Source organism: Salvelinus alpinus, chromosome 4 (genome assembly GCF_045679555.1).
Source record: "Salvelinus alpinus chromosome 4, SLU_Salpinus.1, whole genome shotgun sequence".
Classification (NCBI taxonomy): domain Eukaryota; kingdom Metazoa; phylum Chordata; class Actinopteri; order Salmoniformes; family Salmonidae; genus Salvelinus; species Salvelinus alpinus.
Window position 1 is genome coordinate 49,115,923 of NC_092089.1, and position 14,079 is coordinate 49,130,001.

The 14,079-nt window shown below is 45.8% G+C and overlaps 1 protein-coding gene across 1 annotated transcript; it reads right to left on the bottom strand.

Annotated features, from left to right (window-relative positions):
* Positions 1-473: 473 nt before the first annotated feature.
* On the bottom strand, positions 474-11,389 carry LOC139573847 (uncharacterized). The gene is made up of 9 exons (XM_071397769.1): positions 11,278-11,389; positions 10,963-11,020; positions 9,758-10,108; positions 8,173-8,439; positions 6,047-6,334; positions 5,536-5,640; positions 5,078-5,136; positions 2,979-4,982; positions 474-1,794 (listed from the first exon to the last, which is right to left on the bottom strand). Exons 2-9 carry the CDS (start codon positions 11,000-11,002, stop codon positions 1,768-1,770), a joined length of 3,141 nt encoding a protein of 1,046 aa, XP_071253870.1. The 5' UTR covers positions 11,003-11,020; positions 11,278-11,389; the 3' UTR covers positions 474-1,767.
* Positions 11,390-14,079: the final 2,690 nt, after the last annotated feature.

Genomic DNA, 14,079 nt, shown 5'->3' on the forward strand with positions numbered 1-14,079 from the left:
AGGATTCAAAAGTTCAACACAGCTACTCGTTTCTCTAAAGGACTTTCTCCTATTCTTAGTCCTGAATGCAGAGGTCAACATATCTCCCTGATTGTTATTGCTCTAAGATATGGCTTGAGATTCAGTAGGCGTATTCACTCTATCAATCAACCATGACACATCCACTAAATTCTGCCATGGAATCAGGTGCCCACATTTACAGCAGGAATACTGTAACATGTTTTACAGGAAGGAAAATCTCTGTAAAGCTACATTACAGTATTCATCTGGCAACTCTGTAAATAATTGTGCTGTAATTAAGAAGGGACATTTTTACAGTGCAGATTCTTCAACTTAAAAACTGTTAAGTAAATACAATATTCTGGGAATATTTGTAAGAGCTGAAGATCAGAATGCCTGGATGCCAAGATTAAACCATTAGGTAGGTAACATTATATCAAAATGAATGTCATGTAATACACTGACATACAGTATTTTCCTGTAAATCAAAATACTTTATTATCATCAATAAAACATATGGGGGCGGCCTAGTCCTGAAAATAATGTTCAATGGAGACCCCTAATCTTTAAAAACCTTATTTATCCTCTTTTCGGTATTTTAATGGAACATATATTTTAGTATAAAACAGCCTCCCTGAGTCACAAAGACACATGTTGCAATAGCAGTCCAACATATTTACCACGTAACAGAGAAATAAAAACATGAAATATACATTTTGTTCAAAAGAGAACTAAGATTCATTCCAATAGAGATCCCTTTTAATGTGCCAATCCCCCACACAAAAGAGCATCGTAGTCCCGGAGCAAATTGTTTTGCTTTGCTTAGCCGGGGAAAATGTGGCAGCTCAGCAGCTTCTTCCTGCTGACCTCCTCCACGCATGGGCGCTATTATTTTACGAGTCATTTAAGTCGCATAAAAGCACTTAATTAATAAACGGCCCATCCATTTGTGAGGTCTCCTTCATAGTTAGTTGAGCATTGCTTCTGAAGCCCAGGCGCCGAGGCGAATCCCGTTAATTGAGCGGTGTCAAGAGAAGCATCTGTAAACAGAAAGTCACCACATAAATACTTCCATGGAAATATTAAATAAAGCAAGTCGCAGAGGGGTTTTTTTTCCTTCTGAATTTTCACACAGTAGTTCCCAGGGGCCAAGTCCATTCAATTGGAATCAGTCCAGCAAGGGTTCTCTTTTCCTTTCCTTTTTACTGTTCATTCTAGTCACAAGAAGCAACACACACACAGCTATGAATGGAAACATTTCAAGTCCTCATTGTTGTGGTAGTGCCTCATTCTCGCTCTGAACACGCTGAATGGGAGAGGCCACGACACACGGCCTGGAGTGTCTCGCCTCAATAAGGCCCTTTTCTCATTCCTACTATTTGGTTATACGGTGCTTCAGAAATAACACATCTGTGTGTGTTTTCCAGTGACTCATTGTTGGTACTGTTGAAAATCAACAGATAACATACACTTGACAGGCAGGGGGAGTCGTGTGTGTGTGATAGAGTGTGTGTGTGTGTGTGTGTGTGTGTGTGTGTGTGTGTGTGTGTGTGTGTGTGTGTGTGTGTGTGTGTGTGTGTGTGTGTGTGTGTGTGTGTGTGTGTGTGTGTGTGTGTGTGTGTGTGTGTGTGTGTGCGTGTGTGTGCGCACGCGCATATGTGTGTTTTTGCTTGGTCTCCATTGCTTTAGAGTGGGGCTCCCATAGTCATCCATGCTTGTGTTTCTCCTCTTGTCAGTTGCTGGTGTGTGTGTGTCCGTTGGCATCTCTCAGTGTCTAGGCCTCCCTTGGTGGGTCTGGTGACGGAGAGAAAGAACAAGCCCTTAATTATATACAAGTCATGTTCAACATAGCCACTGACACAATTCTGACACTGAAACACTGGTACGGTATAGGCAGACAAACACCCAGCCCAACTACCCTGGCTGTATCACTGCCAAATACTCTTGTCATTACTCCAGTAGAAAGATACTTGTCACTCAACAAAAAGTGCAGGCCCCGCTATAAAAGCTGCTTGGCAAGCTTCCCTGTGACTAGGGTTGCAAGGGAGGGTATATTACTGGAAACTTTTGAAGTTTCAACGATTTTATGTAGTTCTTTTGGGTACTTCAGATTATCACAGGTGTCTGTCATTATCTCTGTCCCTCTGTGTGGCCTTATCACAGATACAAATATATAAAATAATCAAATAAGATTTAAAAATACAAAAATAAATGACAAAGTAAAACATGATCCTAAATATAAACCATCAACTTAGTGAAGACCATTGGTGTTAAATATGACTTTCAACATGAAATATCCTTTATATATTTATTTGACCATGTCAATATGTCTTTGTTGTTATTTAATGTTGTGGCGGCAAACTGGTGAAAAAAGTCAATCGTTGGAAGAGTTGCAGAGTTAATTGAAAATAATGCCATAGTTGATTAGATGTTTTGTTCATTAATTAGGCAATTTTCTCTTGTACCATATGGTCTATCCACTAGAAACTCATGGACAATATGGACACAGATATAAAAAATAAATACTATATATGAATAAATCTTTTTCAAGTTACTCAAGTATAAATTACCAAAGTCACCATAGATTGCCTGTTACTTACCAAAATTACAGAAGATTACAGTAACTTGGGTAAATTACCGGTAACTCCACACGTGACACACATATTATACACAACACAAAAGGTGCGTCCCAAATTGCATCCTATTCCCTATGGGCTCTGGTCAAACATAGTGCACTATAAAGGGAATAGGGTTCCATTTGGGACGCTGGCTAACTGTCAGTGAGAATGAGAGGTGTGGAAACGAAAGAAACTAAATGCACAGAGAATGACATGACAGAATGAGACAGGCATAATGATCACACATCTGAGACAGAGAGCCATGTGGCGATTAATTAAACATGAAATGGCTAATGAACATATATCAAACATATGGAACGGCTGGCTCTGATATCAAGCACTACTTTGGTGTTTACTTACCTGGCGTGGGTGGGCAGTGTTCCTGTGGGCATGATGAGTATGTTGACCGTGTCTGTGTGTGTTATCAGCGTGCACGTGGTGGGCATTTCCCGAGTGCAGGTTGGCCGGCATGCTAGCACCGGGATGTCTGTGGGCCGGGTGGGCGTTGGGATGTCTCTGTGTGGTGTGTACGTTGACCGGGGGCCTGAGAGGGCCAGTGGGGCCCCGGTTTGGAGACTGGTGCTGTGTGCTTTCTCTGGGAATAGTCTGGAACTGAGCCAGAGGGATCACGGGAGGGGGCGTGGGGGGCCGCTGGTGCCCAGGGTTACGGCCTCGAGCTTGGGTGTTGAGCAGGGCGGCCTGTGTCTGGTGGTTACGGTTGTGAAAAGGGTTAGGGGTCGTCAGTGTGTGCATCTCCAGGGCCGTCTGAGTGAGGCTACTGGGGTTCTGTGTAACAGGCTGTGTTAGTGCACCCCAACCTTGTGTTACTGTCTGTCTCTGGTCTTGTGTGGGCTGCGGTATCATGTGTGTGTTTCCCCTACCATACTGAATCCCGGTTTGTGTCTGTGGGATGTGATTTGGATTGGCGAGAGCTCGAGTGTCGAGTGTGGTGCCTCGAGGCATGGTGGTTATTAGTCCCTGTGGAGCGCCTGGTCCCTGTTGTTGTGGCTGGGGGTTGTGGTAGCTGCGGGAGGAATTTTGTTGCCTGGGGCCAGTCTGGCTTTGAGAAGCGGTCTGAGCTGTGATCTGGGATTGAGCTCTGACATCCTGCCGGGCTCTCTGCCTTGGTGTACCGTGTGCATGGGGACTGATATGCGACTGTGTGTGGCTTGGAGCCCCAGGCTCAGTGTTCGTCCCATGAGTGTGGGGGAGGTTGTGGGTCTGTCTGCCCGCCGTCGGTGCAGCCTTCCTGGGTGTAGATCGGCTCTGTGGGGGACTCTGGGTCTGTGCTCCTGGGGGACTCTGGATCTGTGCTCCTGGGGGAATCTTCCTGGTGTGTGGTCTGGATCGTCTAGCCTGGGACGGGGACTCTGTGCCATCAGAGGTGTAGCTGCTGTCGGGGGAAGCCTGTACCCTTCTGGGGGGGTCGTTGGGGTACGCCGGGGTGCCCCTCAGACGGTCCCAAGGCATTTGTTGGCGGTGTGAGCTGGCACTTGGTGTGGCATGACTGGCATCACGTGGCACAGAACTGTCCGCTGCTGGGTTGGAGTCTCTAGGCTGGGTATCAGTGGCCTGGTCCCTCTGGTAGGTCTGCGTGTTGGCGTTTCGCTGGAGAGTATGACTTCGACCCGCGTGTGTGTAACCAGTAGGAACAGGACCAGTAGAGACTTGAGGACCAGCGTCTAAGTTACTGTGGTCAACCTGTGAAGTATCACCAGGATATGACAAGCCCATTTGCATCCTGGGATTGGAGTATGACTGTCCAGTCTGTGTGAACGTTTGTGGGTTGTCATTTTGAACTTGAAGAGCACTCGCACTGTTGGCTACATTGGTGGCGCTCCGCTGCACTGTACTGTCCTGTGGGCTTGTAAATTGTTGCTGTGACTGTTGGTTGGGTTGTTGACCATTAGTTGGATAGGAATTGAGATTGACGTGAACCGTGGCCATCTGTGCGTTGCTATTTTGCTGGTCGTGTGGCAGTGTGTTAAGGTTAACACCGACCTGAGTAGAACCCGCTTGTATGAGAATGTTTGGATTGTTTGGGTGGTTTTGAGTCATCTGTGGGAAGGTGTCAAGTCTGTTGGCATTCTGAGGTGCAGCAGTGTGTGTGAAAGTGTTGTGGTCCTGCGTGGTGCCATGTTGTGGAAATGAACTGGCATTCGGATGTTGGGCATTGTGTGGGAACCTATTTCTGTTGGCGTGGCCATTGTGTTGGAGTGGGTCAGTGTTGCGCGGAGGTGTGTGTGTGCTATCGTGGCCATCGGGTGGGACAGTGTAGAAGTTGTGAGGGTTTGTGTGTAGCGGTGGGTCAGAGTGACGGCCTCTGTCTAAAGTCCGGGTACCATGTGGAGGGGGTTCTGTGGGCTGAAAAAGAGCGAGAAAGAGAAGAGAAAGAAATACATGAATGGGTTAATTGCTTTCAGAATCATAATATTTTGGGAAAAAGAGGAGTGTCTTACTGTAAGCATGAGTTCTGGGTTTCTCTTTTGTCCTGTGGCCTCCTTCAGTCTTCGGTCAACTGCAATAAAGCAACATTGTCACATACTGTATTCAAACATAGAAACATATGTTTACATGAGCATAGTATACACAGGTCAATGTGAATGCTTACAAAGAGTTTACAAGATATTACTGTGACACACTTGCATTACTTCCATGGCTACACAGGGGAGGGAGGGAGGGAGGGAGGGAGGGAGGGAGGGAGGGAGGGAGGGAGGGAGGGAGGGAGGGAGGGAGGGAGGGAGGGAGGGAGGGAAGGAAATTTCATATCAGTACGTCGCCTCAAAAAACAGGAGTCATTTCATGAGGCCTTTGATGCTGAAATCTATCGGATCTCATTCACCCGTAGCTTCTCAAAAAAACAAAAACAAAAACAGTAGTGACAGACAGACAGACAGACAGACAGACAGACTCTCACCTCTCTTCCAGCGCACCAGGAGTACGATGGCTATGACGATTAAAATCAGAGCGACCATACAGCCAATCACTATGCCCGCGACTGCCCCTGCACTGAGGCATGTGCCTGAGAGAGAGCGGGAAGGGGGAGGGATGAGGCCCGAGACAGAAAAAGTGATGAGCAGGGGGATAATTAATAATGATAATGAGTCTGAGACACGGAGCCCAGACAGACAAATGGAAAAGAAAGAAACGAGGTTTCAGAAAGAGTATGATGAAGTGATGGCAGGGGAAGAGAGGTGAGAGAGAACGAGTGGTGGAAATGAAGGGGACATCAGTGAAGACGGCTGAAAGTCATAGAAAAAGAGTTAGATTCTCATTGTGAGAGCATTTGGATTGATTAATCTTTTGCTGATGGGCTAGGCTGGGCCAAAATGTTCCCCTCTCTTCACTCAAAGATGGACGCCGCTGCGTCGTCCAAAACTAACAGTCATCAGAATGAGTCACGTCAGTGCCCGTCCTGCATAACTCACCCACGATGGCCAGGTCCGTCCCCTGCTCCGACGTGGCGCCCGTGATGGCATTGCTAGCCACGCACTTGTATTGGCCACTCTGGTTGGTGGAGAAGGTCTGGAGGCTGAACACGCCACTGGCCGGTTGGCCAGACGCCACGGGTTCATTGTTGTATTTCCAGGAGAAAGTGGCGGGGGGCAGGGAGTCGGACACGCAGGTGAGTCGGATCGTCTGTCCTACCACTGCATCCGCTCCTACCACACAGTCTGCCGGGGAAGCCTTGCTCAGCACGGGGGTGTCGGGACCATCTGGAGGAGGGGGAGGGGGGGGGGCATCAACAGACAGACTCACAGACTGCCACAGTAGAGTTTCACCTCAAAATGCATGGGGTCAATATTACTGGTGTTGGGTATGACTAGTAGCTTCACGAGTCGTTATTGCTAATGCGAATAAGCCCTGTAGCCCATATAGTGATGTGCTTCTGTGGCTAACTGGCAGTTACATTACTTGGTGTAATGCTAGCTAGTAAAACAACTAGCTCATAGTATTAGCATTAGCATTGTAGCTGCTGGGTCATGTACATTAGGCACCAAACAAAAGAAAACAGACTAAGACAAGGAAAGACTACTCTGACTTCTCAAATCAGACACCAATTGTTTTGTGTGTGCCCTAATTAACACAACCCTGGACACTAGATAGCGACTCACAGTCAGAGCCGGACCACCATCTGGGGCCACAGTTTTCCCTGCGATTCTAATTGTGTGGTCTTTCAGCTAACCTCATGCTATTCTACACATTTAGCAATTTTCTTATGTATTTTTTTACCCTTATTACCAGGTAAGTTGACCGGGGTTTAACAACCCTACTCTTACGCTAAGTGCCATGAGATCTTTAGTGACCACAGAGAGTCAGGACACCCGTTTAACATCCCATCCGAAAGACGGCACCCTACACAGGGAAATGTCCCCAATCACTGCCCGGTTGCATTGGGGTATTATTATACCGAACAGAACTATAAATGCAACATGTAAAGTGTCAGTCCCATGTTTCATTAGCTGAAATAAATACAAAATCGACGCATTTTTCCATAAGCACAAAAATCATACTTCTCTCAAATGTTGTGCTCAAATGTGTTTACATCCCTGTTAGTGAACATTTCTCCTTTGCCAAGATAATCCATCCACCTGATTAAAGCTGATTAAACAGCATGATCATTACACAGGTGCACTTTTTGCTGGGGACAATAAAAGGCCACTAAAATGTGCAGTTTTGTCACACAACACAATTCCACAGATGTCTCAAGTTTTGAGGGAGCAAGTTTTGGCATGCTGACTGCAGGAATGTTCACCAGAGCTGTTGCCAGAGAATTGTGCCAGATAATTGAATGTTCATTTCTCTATCATAAGCTGCCTCCAACATCGTTTTAGAGAATTTGGCAGTACGTCAACCAGCCTCACAACCGCAGACCATGTGTAACCATGCCAACCCAGGACCTCCACATCCAGGGAAAAGCGTATTCTGATTGGCTGGGCCTGGCTCCCCACTGGATGGGTCTGGCTCCCAAGTGGGTGTCCTATGCCCTCCCAGGCCCACCCCTGCCCAGTCATGTGAAATCCATAGATTAGAGCCTAATTTCTTAATTTAAATTGACTGATTTCCTTAAATGAACTGTAACTCAGTAAAATTGTTTGAATTGTTGCGTTTACATTTTTGTTCATTATATATATTTTTATACCAGATGAAAGGGTGCCTCCTACTGGCCCTCCAACACCACTTCCAGCAGCATCTGATCTCCCATCCAGGGACTGACCAGGACCAACCCTGCTTAGCTTCAGAAGCAAGACAGCAGTGGGATGAGGCTTAGAGGAAATTGTGCAGTTACAGTATATAGCTAATCCCATGCTATTCTACACATTTTGCCATTATGAGGCTGAGAGAAAATGTTGCAGTTTTAAAGCTAATTTCCGGTTAATTACAATTATACACATTTTGCAATGGCTTATCACGTGCTCATATGCTATCTAATTGCCCCTGGATTACCCCTGCGTGCCAAATCAGTAATCCAGCCCTGCTCACTTGTGAGACTGTGTGGGAGTCTAATTAGCTTATGTTATTAGCATTAGCAGCTGAGCATGCAATTACTCACAGTAAACTGTGAGGGACTTTGAGGCTGTCTGAGCGCTGACGAGGTTAGAGACGGTGCAGGAGTAGACCCCGGCATCTTCCCTCCTGGCCGGGTTGATCACCAGGTCGCCCCCTTTGATAGTGACCCTGGAGTTCGAGGTGAGAGCAGAGCCCCCTTTACCCCACAGCACACTGGTCTCTGTCCCCTTGGTCCAGGTACAGCGCACAGACACATTGCCCCCCTCCAGAGCCACTGACGGCACAAACATAGTCACGCCATCCACTGCATCTAGGGTGGGGAGAGAAAAGAAACTGAGAGATTATAGACTGGTCCTAGATCTGTTTGTGGTGTCTTGCCAACTCCTACGGCCATTGACAACTCTTATGGTCATGCCAACTCCTATGGTAATTGTCAACTCCTACTATGATCATTGACAACTCCTATAGTCATTATCATGCCACAAACTATTCTGGGACCAGGCTAGTGAGATGAATGTAAATACTGGAGTAGTAGACTGATTGGGAGATACACACACAGGGAGAGCTTTTGAATGAGCCATTATTGGGCTTTCACAGTGTGATCACAGACAGAGGGGGAATCAATTCAAGCTTCAAAATACGCTGAAAAATAGAGGGACGCTTAGTGTTTTCTGCCTAAATTAATTTTGTTTAATGAAAATAATGGAGGTTTGGGAGAAGAAACAATATAAAGACATGGGAGCAGATGGTAAATAAAGGGGCAGACAAGATGCCAATCAGCGCTAGGCCTGGACTGAGAAAATAAAGATAGAAGTGCTATCTGTAACTAAAAACAATAGTAATTACAAACACTAACAGGTCTGGACAAACAAGTGGCTATAATCACATTACACTTACATGCTCGATTTTCCACCACTGCTATTCACTTACTTCTGTAATCCTCCCTCCCATCCTCCTCCTTTATCTCCCTCACTCCATCACCTCCTCCCACCCTCCCTCATTACATCTCTCCTTCCTTTCCTCCCTCATTACATCACTCACTACATCTCTCCTTCCTTTCCTCCCTCATTACATCACTCACTACATCCCTCCTTCCATCACTCACTACATCTCTCCTTCCTTTCCTCCCTCATTACATCACTCACTACATCCCTCCTTCGTTTCCTCCCTCATTACATCACTCACTACATCCCTCCTTCGTTTCCTCCCTCATTACATCCCTCCTTCCTTTCCTCCCTCATTACATCACTCACTACATCTCTCCTTCCTTTCCTCCCTCATTATATCACTCACTACATCCCTCCTTCGTTTCCTCCCTCATTACATCCCTCCTTCCTTTCCTCCCTCATTACATCACTCACTACATCTCTCCTTCCTTTCCTCCCTCATTATATCACTCACTACATCCCTCCTTCGTTTCCTCCCTCATTACATCCCTCCTTCCTTTCCTCCCTCATTACATCACTCACTACATCCCTCCTTTGTTTCCTCCCTCATTACATCACTCACTACATCCCTCCTTCCTTTCCTCCCTCATTACACCACTCCTTCCTTTCCTCCCTCATTACATCACTCCTGCCTTTCCTCCCTCATTACATCACTCCTGCCTTTCCTCCCTCCCTCCTTACCGAACACCCTGAGCTGTATGGACCTGGTGTTTTGTGCCAGGCCCGTGGTGGGCGAGGGGTCCACCTTCACTGTGTAGTTCCCCGCGTCTCCCAGCTGGGCACTGCTGATACGGAGCTGGGTGGCTGTGATGGTGACCCTGCCCTGGTACTGGGTCACAGTGTTGAGCACCGCACTGCCCCCCACCCATAGCCCCAGGGGGGTCACCCCACCTGGGTAACCCCATGTGATGGAAAACACCTGTAACACTGTGACCACCGTGAAGACCGCATCAGTGCCAGTCTGCACCAGGACTGGATCTGATTTAAACTGGATTGAGACCAGGTCCTGGGAGAGAGCAACGGAGAGGAACACTAGAGGGTAGGAGAGGGGGGAGAAGAAAGGAATACACTGCTTATCACTTATTTACCTGCTTACTTTCTTACAGTGATTATGACAGGTTGTTATAACACTGGTATGAGAGAGTTTGAGGGGTACATAGTTGGGGGAATTATCAAAACACTTTACAAGCATATAAAAAGGTCCCAAAAGTCTTCAGCAGATGAATGATACTAAATCAAATGAATATGCTCCTGATCAGTCATGGTGAATTGACTTTACAAGGTGTGCACGAGAAAGACAAAAATTGAGATGAATTGCATCGAGGTTCCCTCGTTGATCATTTGCAGTAAAACAGCAGCACACGTTTATAGCCTTGTTAAAAACAATACAGTGCTTAGCTGACTTCAGTAGAGGTGGATACTGGATAGAGAAAGTATGTATGGGATTCAGAGACTGTGTCCCAAATGGCACCCTGTACCCTTTATAGTGCACTACATAGTGCTCCGATCAGGGCCCATAGGGCTCGGCAGGGCTGATAAGCCATTGGACATTGTGTATTAGGATATCACACACCCTGATAAAGGTTGTTAAGCCAAAACTTTGGTTGAATAAAACCACAAGAAGGAGAGATGTGTGTGACTTTATTTTTCATTTATGCAACAAAAAACACGGACTAAGAATGCAGCCGAGCTGGGGAGGAGTCATTGTTTCTGTCACCTTGGAATTTCCCAAATAAAACGTAGAGCTACTCCTCCAACATTAAAAAAATACACACATCAGCATTCTTTTCACAGGCACACCCTTTTGGTCAGCTTTAGGTTAGGGTACTCACTGAAGTCAACATTGAAACCCCTGTCAAAAAATTGAGGGAGGAGAGATGCCTTACCTGCCAATGACAGAATTACGGGAAGCAGGTGTAAGTTCATCACATCAGTCAGGATAGCCTGTGGAGTATTTTTGACTCAGACTCAAATCACAACTAAATTGAAGTGAATGAAATGTGTCTGTTTAAGACTTATTAAAACACAGAAAGAAAGAAACCCAGGCTGTGTTCTTCTGAAAACTCAAATAGGACATGCTAGTAGCTTAGCGTGCTAGCATTCTAAACCAGACAGAGTACATAGGGTTAATCTATTGTGAATAAACTCACTTTCACTTAATTAAAAACATGTCTTGAAAGATGTTCAATGTCAACACTTACGACAGCCTTTTCTCTCTTCTCTCATGTTTCAGTTGTAAAAGCCATAAGCAGATTTTTGGCAAAACCAGTTTGTTTATGTGTGAAGGTTTCATTTCCTGTTTCTCCACTCTCACCTGTCTCCACAGGTGTATTCATTTGTCCACACCTTAGTAAAACCTCTTGCAACGGAAAACATTGTGCAATAAATACAAAGGTTTCTTATAGGACAAATTCAGACAGGTCCCTCCCTGTTTCACACCTTTTCTTCTGTTTGGTTCCTAGTGAATACACCTCTGTCTTGCAGACACACCTGTCCTCTTAAAGGGATCGTTCGCCTCAATTACTTGAAAGCAGCATTGTGAGCCTATGGGCCAAGAGCACACGCAATCCATGCTGGGTTTGTTTATTTAGGCACACCAGCTACAAACATTAGTAGCCGATGACACCAATTAGTTTCCATTCAAAATCACAACCATATCCTGCTGTTCTTTCTCAGTTGATGCTTGTGGGAAAACTTACAAAATGTAATTCAAGAGCAGTTGGTATCTGTGTTGAATATTTTACACATGCTACACTTATAAATGTGGGGAGCTGAATTTCATTTGAGGTGTTTTGATTGTGAAAATACGAATGTGCAAGTGCTGCCCTTTAGCAGAGACAGGGAATGATCAAACTCGCAAACGCATATTGTAGCCTTGTAATGTAGGCTGTGTGGAAAATATATTTAACTATTAAAGCTCAAGATTATAAATAAAATAAAAACATACATTGTATAAAAAGCTTCAGTTCTATCAATTATATCTATTTAAAAACATCCAGAGAAATTAGCTCCCAAACAAGTGAACTAAAGTAAAAAGTGTATTTTGTTCTTTGTTTTTCTTCTCTTCCAGTGGAATGTCACTTGGTGGAACTAGGCTATACAGTATGTTGACTTATGGCCAAAATGCATTGTAGTTCCTTGAGAAAGATAAATGAATTAACAAGCACTATAAGTGAGAGCTCGAAGAGGAAAATACCCGGCAGTAAAAGGTGCATGCACATGCACGCATCCCAAGGGAGCCAGAGCAAGGGCGGGACATAAAGCATTATTACGATTACAGGTGCATCAGTGAAATTAACACAACAGTCTGTCACAGCAAAGTGAAAAGGTATTCTTCCTGAATAAATGAAAGAATGGAGCTCATGATTATGCCTAGTAGCCAAGTCTTACTTATTGTTTCTGTGCATTCTTTCTGCACCAATCTACTGGTAGTAGATAGATAACTTCAGGCCCGTAGCTACTGTACATATGACACAGGCAAGTCAGTTAAGAACAAACTCTTATTTACAATGAAGGCCTTCCCCCGGCCAAACCGTAACCCAGACGACGCTGGGCCAATTGTGCCCCGCCCTATGGGACTCCGAATCACGGCCGTTTGTGGTACAGCCTGGAATCGAACCAGGGTCTGTAGTGACGCCTCTAGCACTGAGATGCAGTGCTTTAGACCGATGCGCCACTCGGGAGCTTGTGAAATGCCCAGATAGCTGCTCAACTAGTGGCAGTAGTCACTGCCCAGCTCCCTGAACCTACACTACACGATCATCTAAGATCTGCTTGTTGAACATCTAATTACAAAATCATGGGCGTTAATATGGAGTTGGTCACCCCTTTGCTGATATAACAGCCTATACTCATCTGGGAATGCTTTCCACTAGCTGTTGGAACATTGCTGCGGGGACTTGCTTCCATTCAGCCACAAGAGCATTAGTGAGGTCGAGCACTGATGTTGGGCAATTAGGCCTGGCCCGCAGTCGGCGTACCAACTCATCACAAAGGTGTTCGATGGGGTTGAGGTCAGGGCTCTGTGCAGACCAGTCAAGTTCTTCCACACCGTTTCTGACCAACCATTTCTGTATGGACTTCGCTAGGTGCACGGGGGCATTGTCATACTGAAACAGGAAAGGGCCATCCCCAAACTGTCGCCACAAAGTTGGAAGCACAGAATAGTCTAGAATGGCATTGTATGCTGTAGCGTTAAGATTTCCCTTCACTGGAACTAAGGGGCCTAGCCCGAACTATGAAAAACAGCCCTAGACCATTATTTCTCCTCCACCGAACTTTACAGTTGGCACTATGCATTCGGGCTGGTAGCGTTCTCATGGCATCCTCCAAACCCAGATTTGTGCGTCGGACAGCCAGATGGTGAAGCATGAGTCAACACTCCAGAGAACGCGTTTCCCATTTCCGGCCATGGAAACCCATTTAATGAAGCTCCCGGCGAACAGTTCTTGTGCTGAAGTTGCTTCTTGAGGTAGTTTGGAACTAGTGAGTGTTGCAACCGAGGACAGACGATTTTTACGCGCTACACGCTTCAGCACTTGGCGGTCCCGTTCTGTGAGCTTCTGTGGCCTACCACTTCGCGGCTGAGCCGCTGTTGTTCCTAGCCGTTTACATTTCACAATAACAGCACTTAGTTGACCGTGGCAGCTCTACCAGGGCAGAAATTTGAAAAACTGACTTGTTGGAAAGGTGGCATCCTATGACGGTTCCAAATTTAAAGTCACTGAGCTCTTCAGTAAAGCCATTCGACTGCCAATGATATTGAAAGGCTGTGTGCTCAATTTTATGTACCTGTCAGCAACGGGTGAGGCTGAAATAGCCAAATCCACTAATTTGAAGAGGTGTCCACATTCTTTTGTATATATAGTGTCCTCCCATGGTCGAAGCATGACAGGAGACAACCTGAAAGCAAGCCAATTAAAGTTTGACAGTTTAACATGTATCTCCGTCCCATGGCTACAATTTTCACCAAAAGGCACAGTAAGGCGAACGTGGGAAAAACG

Excerpts from the sequence above, each read along its gene's own strand:
- LOC139573847 (XM_071397769.1), bottom strand. The coding sequence starts at position 11,002 with ATGAACTTACACCTGCTTCCCGTAATTCTGTCATTGGCAG. Across the intron at positions 6,335-8,172 it reads AAAGTCCCTCACAGTTTACT|ATGGTCCCGACACCCCCGTG; the intron begins GTGAGTAATTGC and ends CCCCTCCTCCAG. Across the intron at positions 1,795-2,978 it reads ACACTGCCCACCCACGCCAG|ACCCACCAAGGGAGGCCTAG; the intron begins GTAAGTAAACAC and ends CTCCGTCACCAG.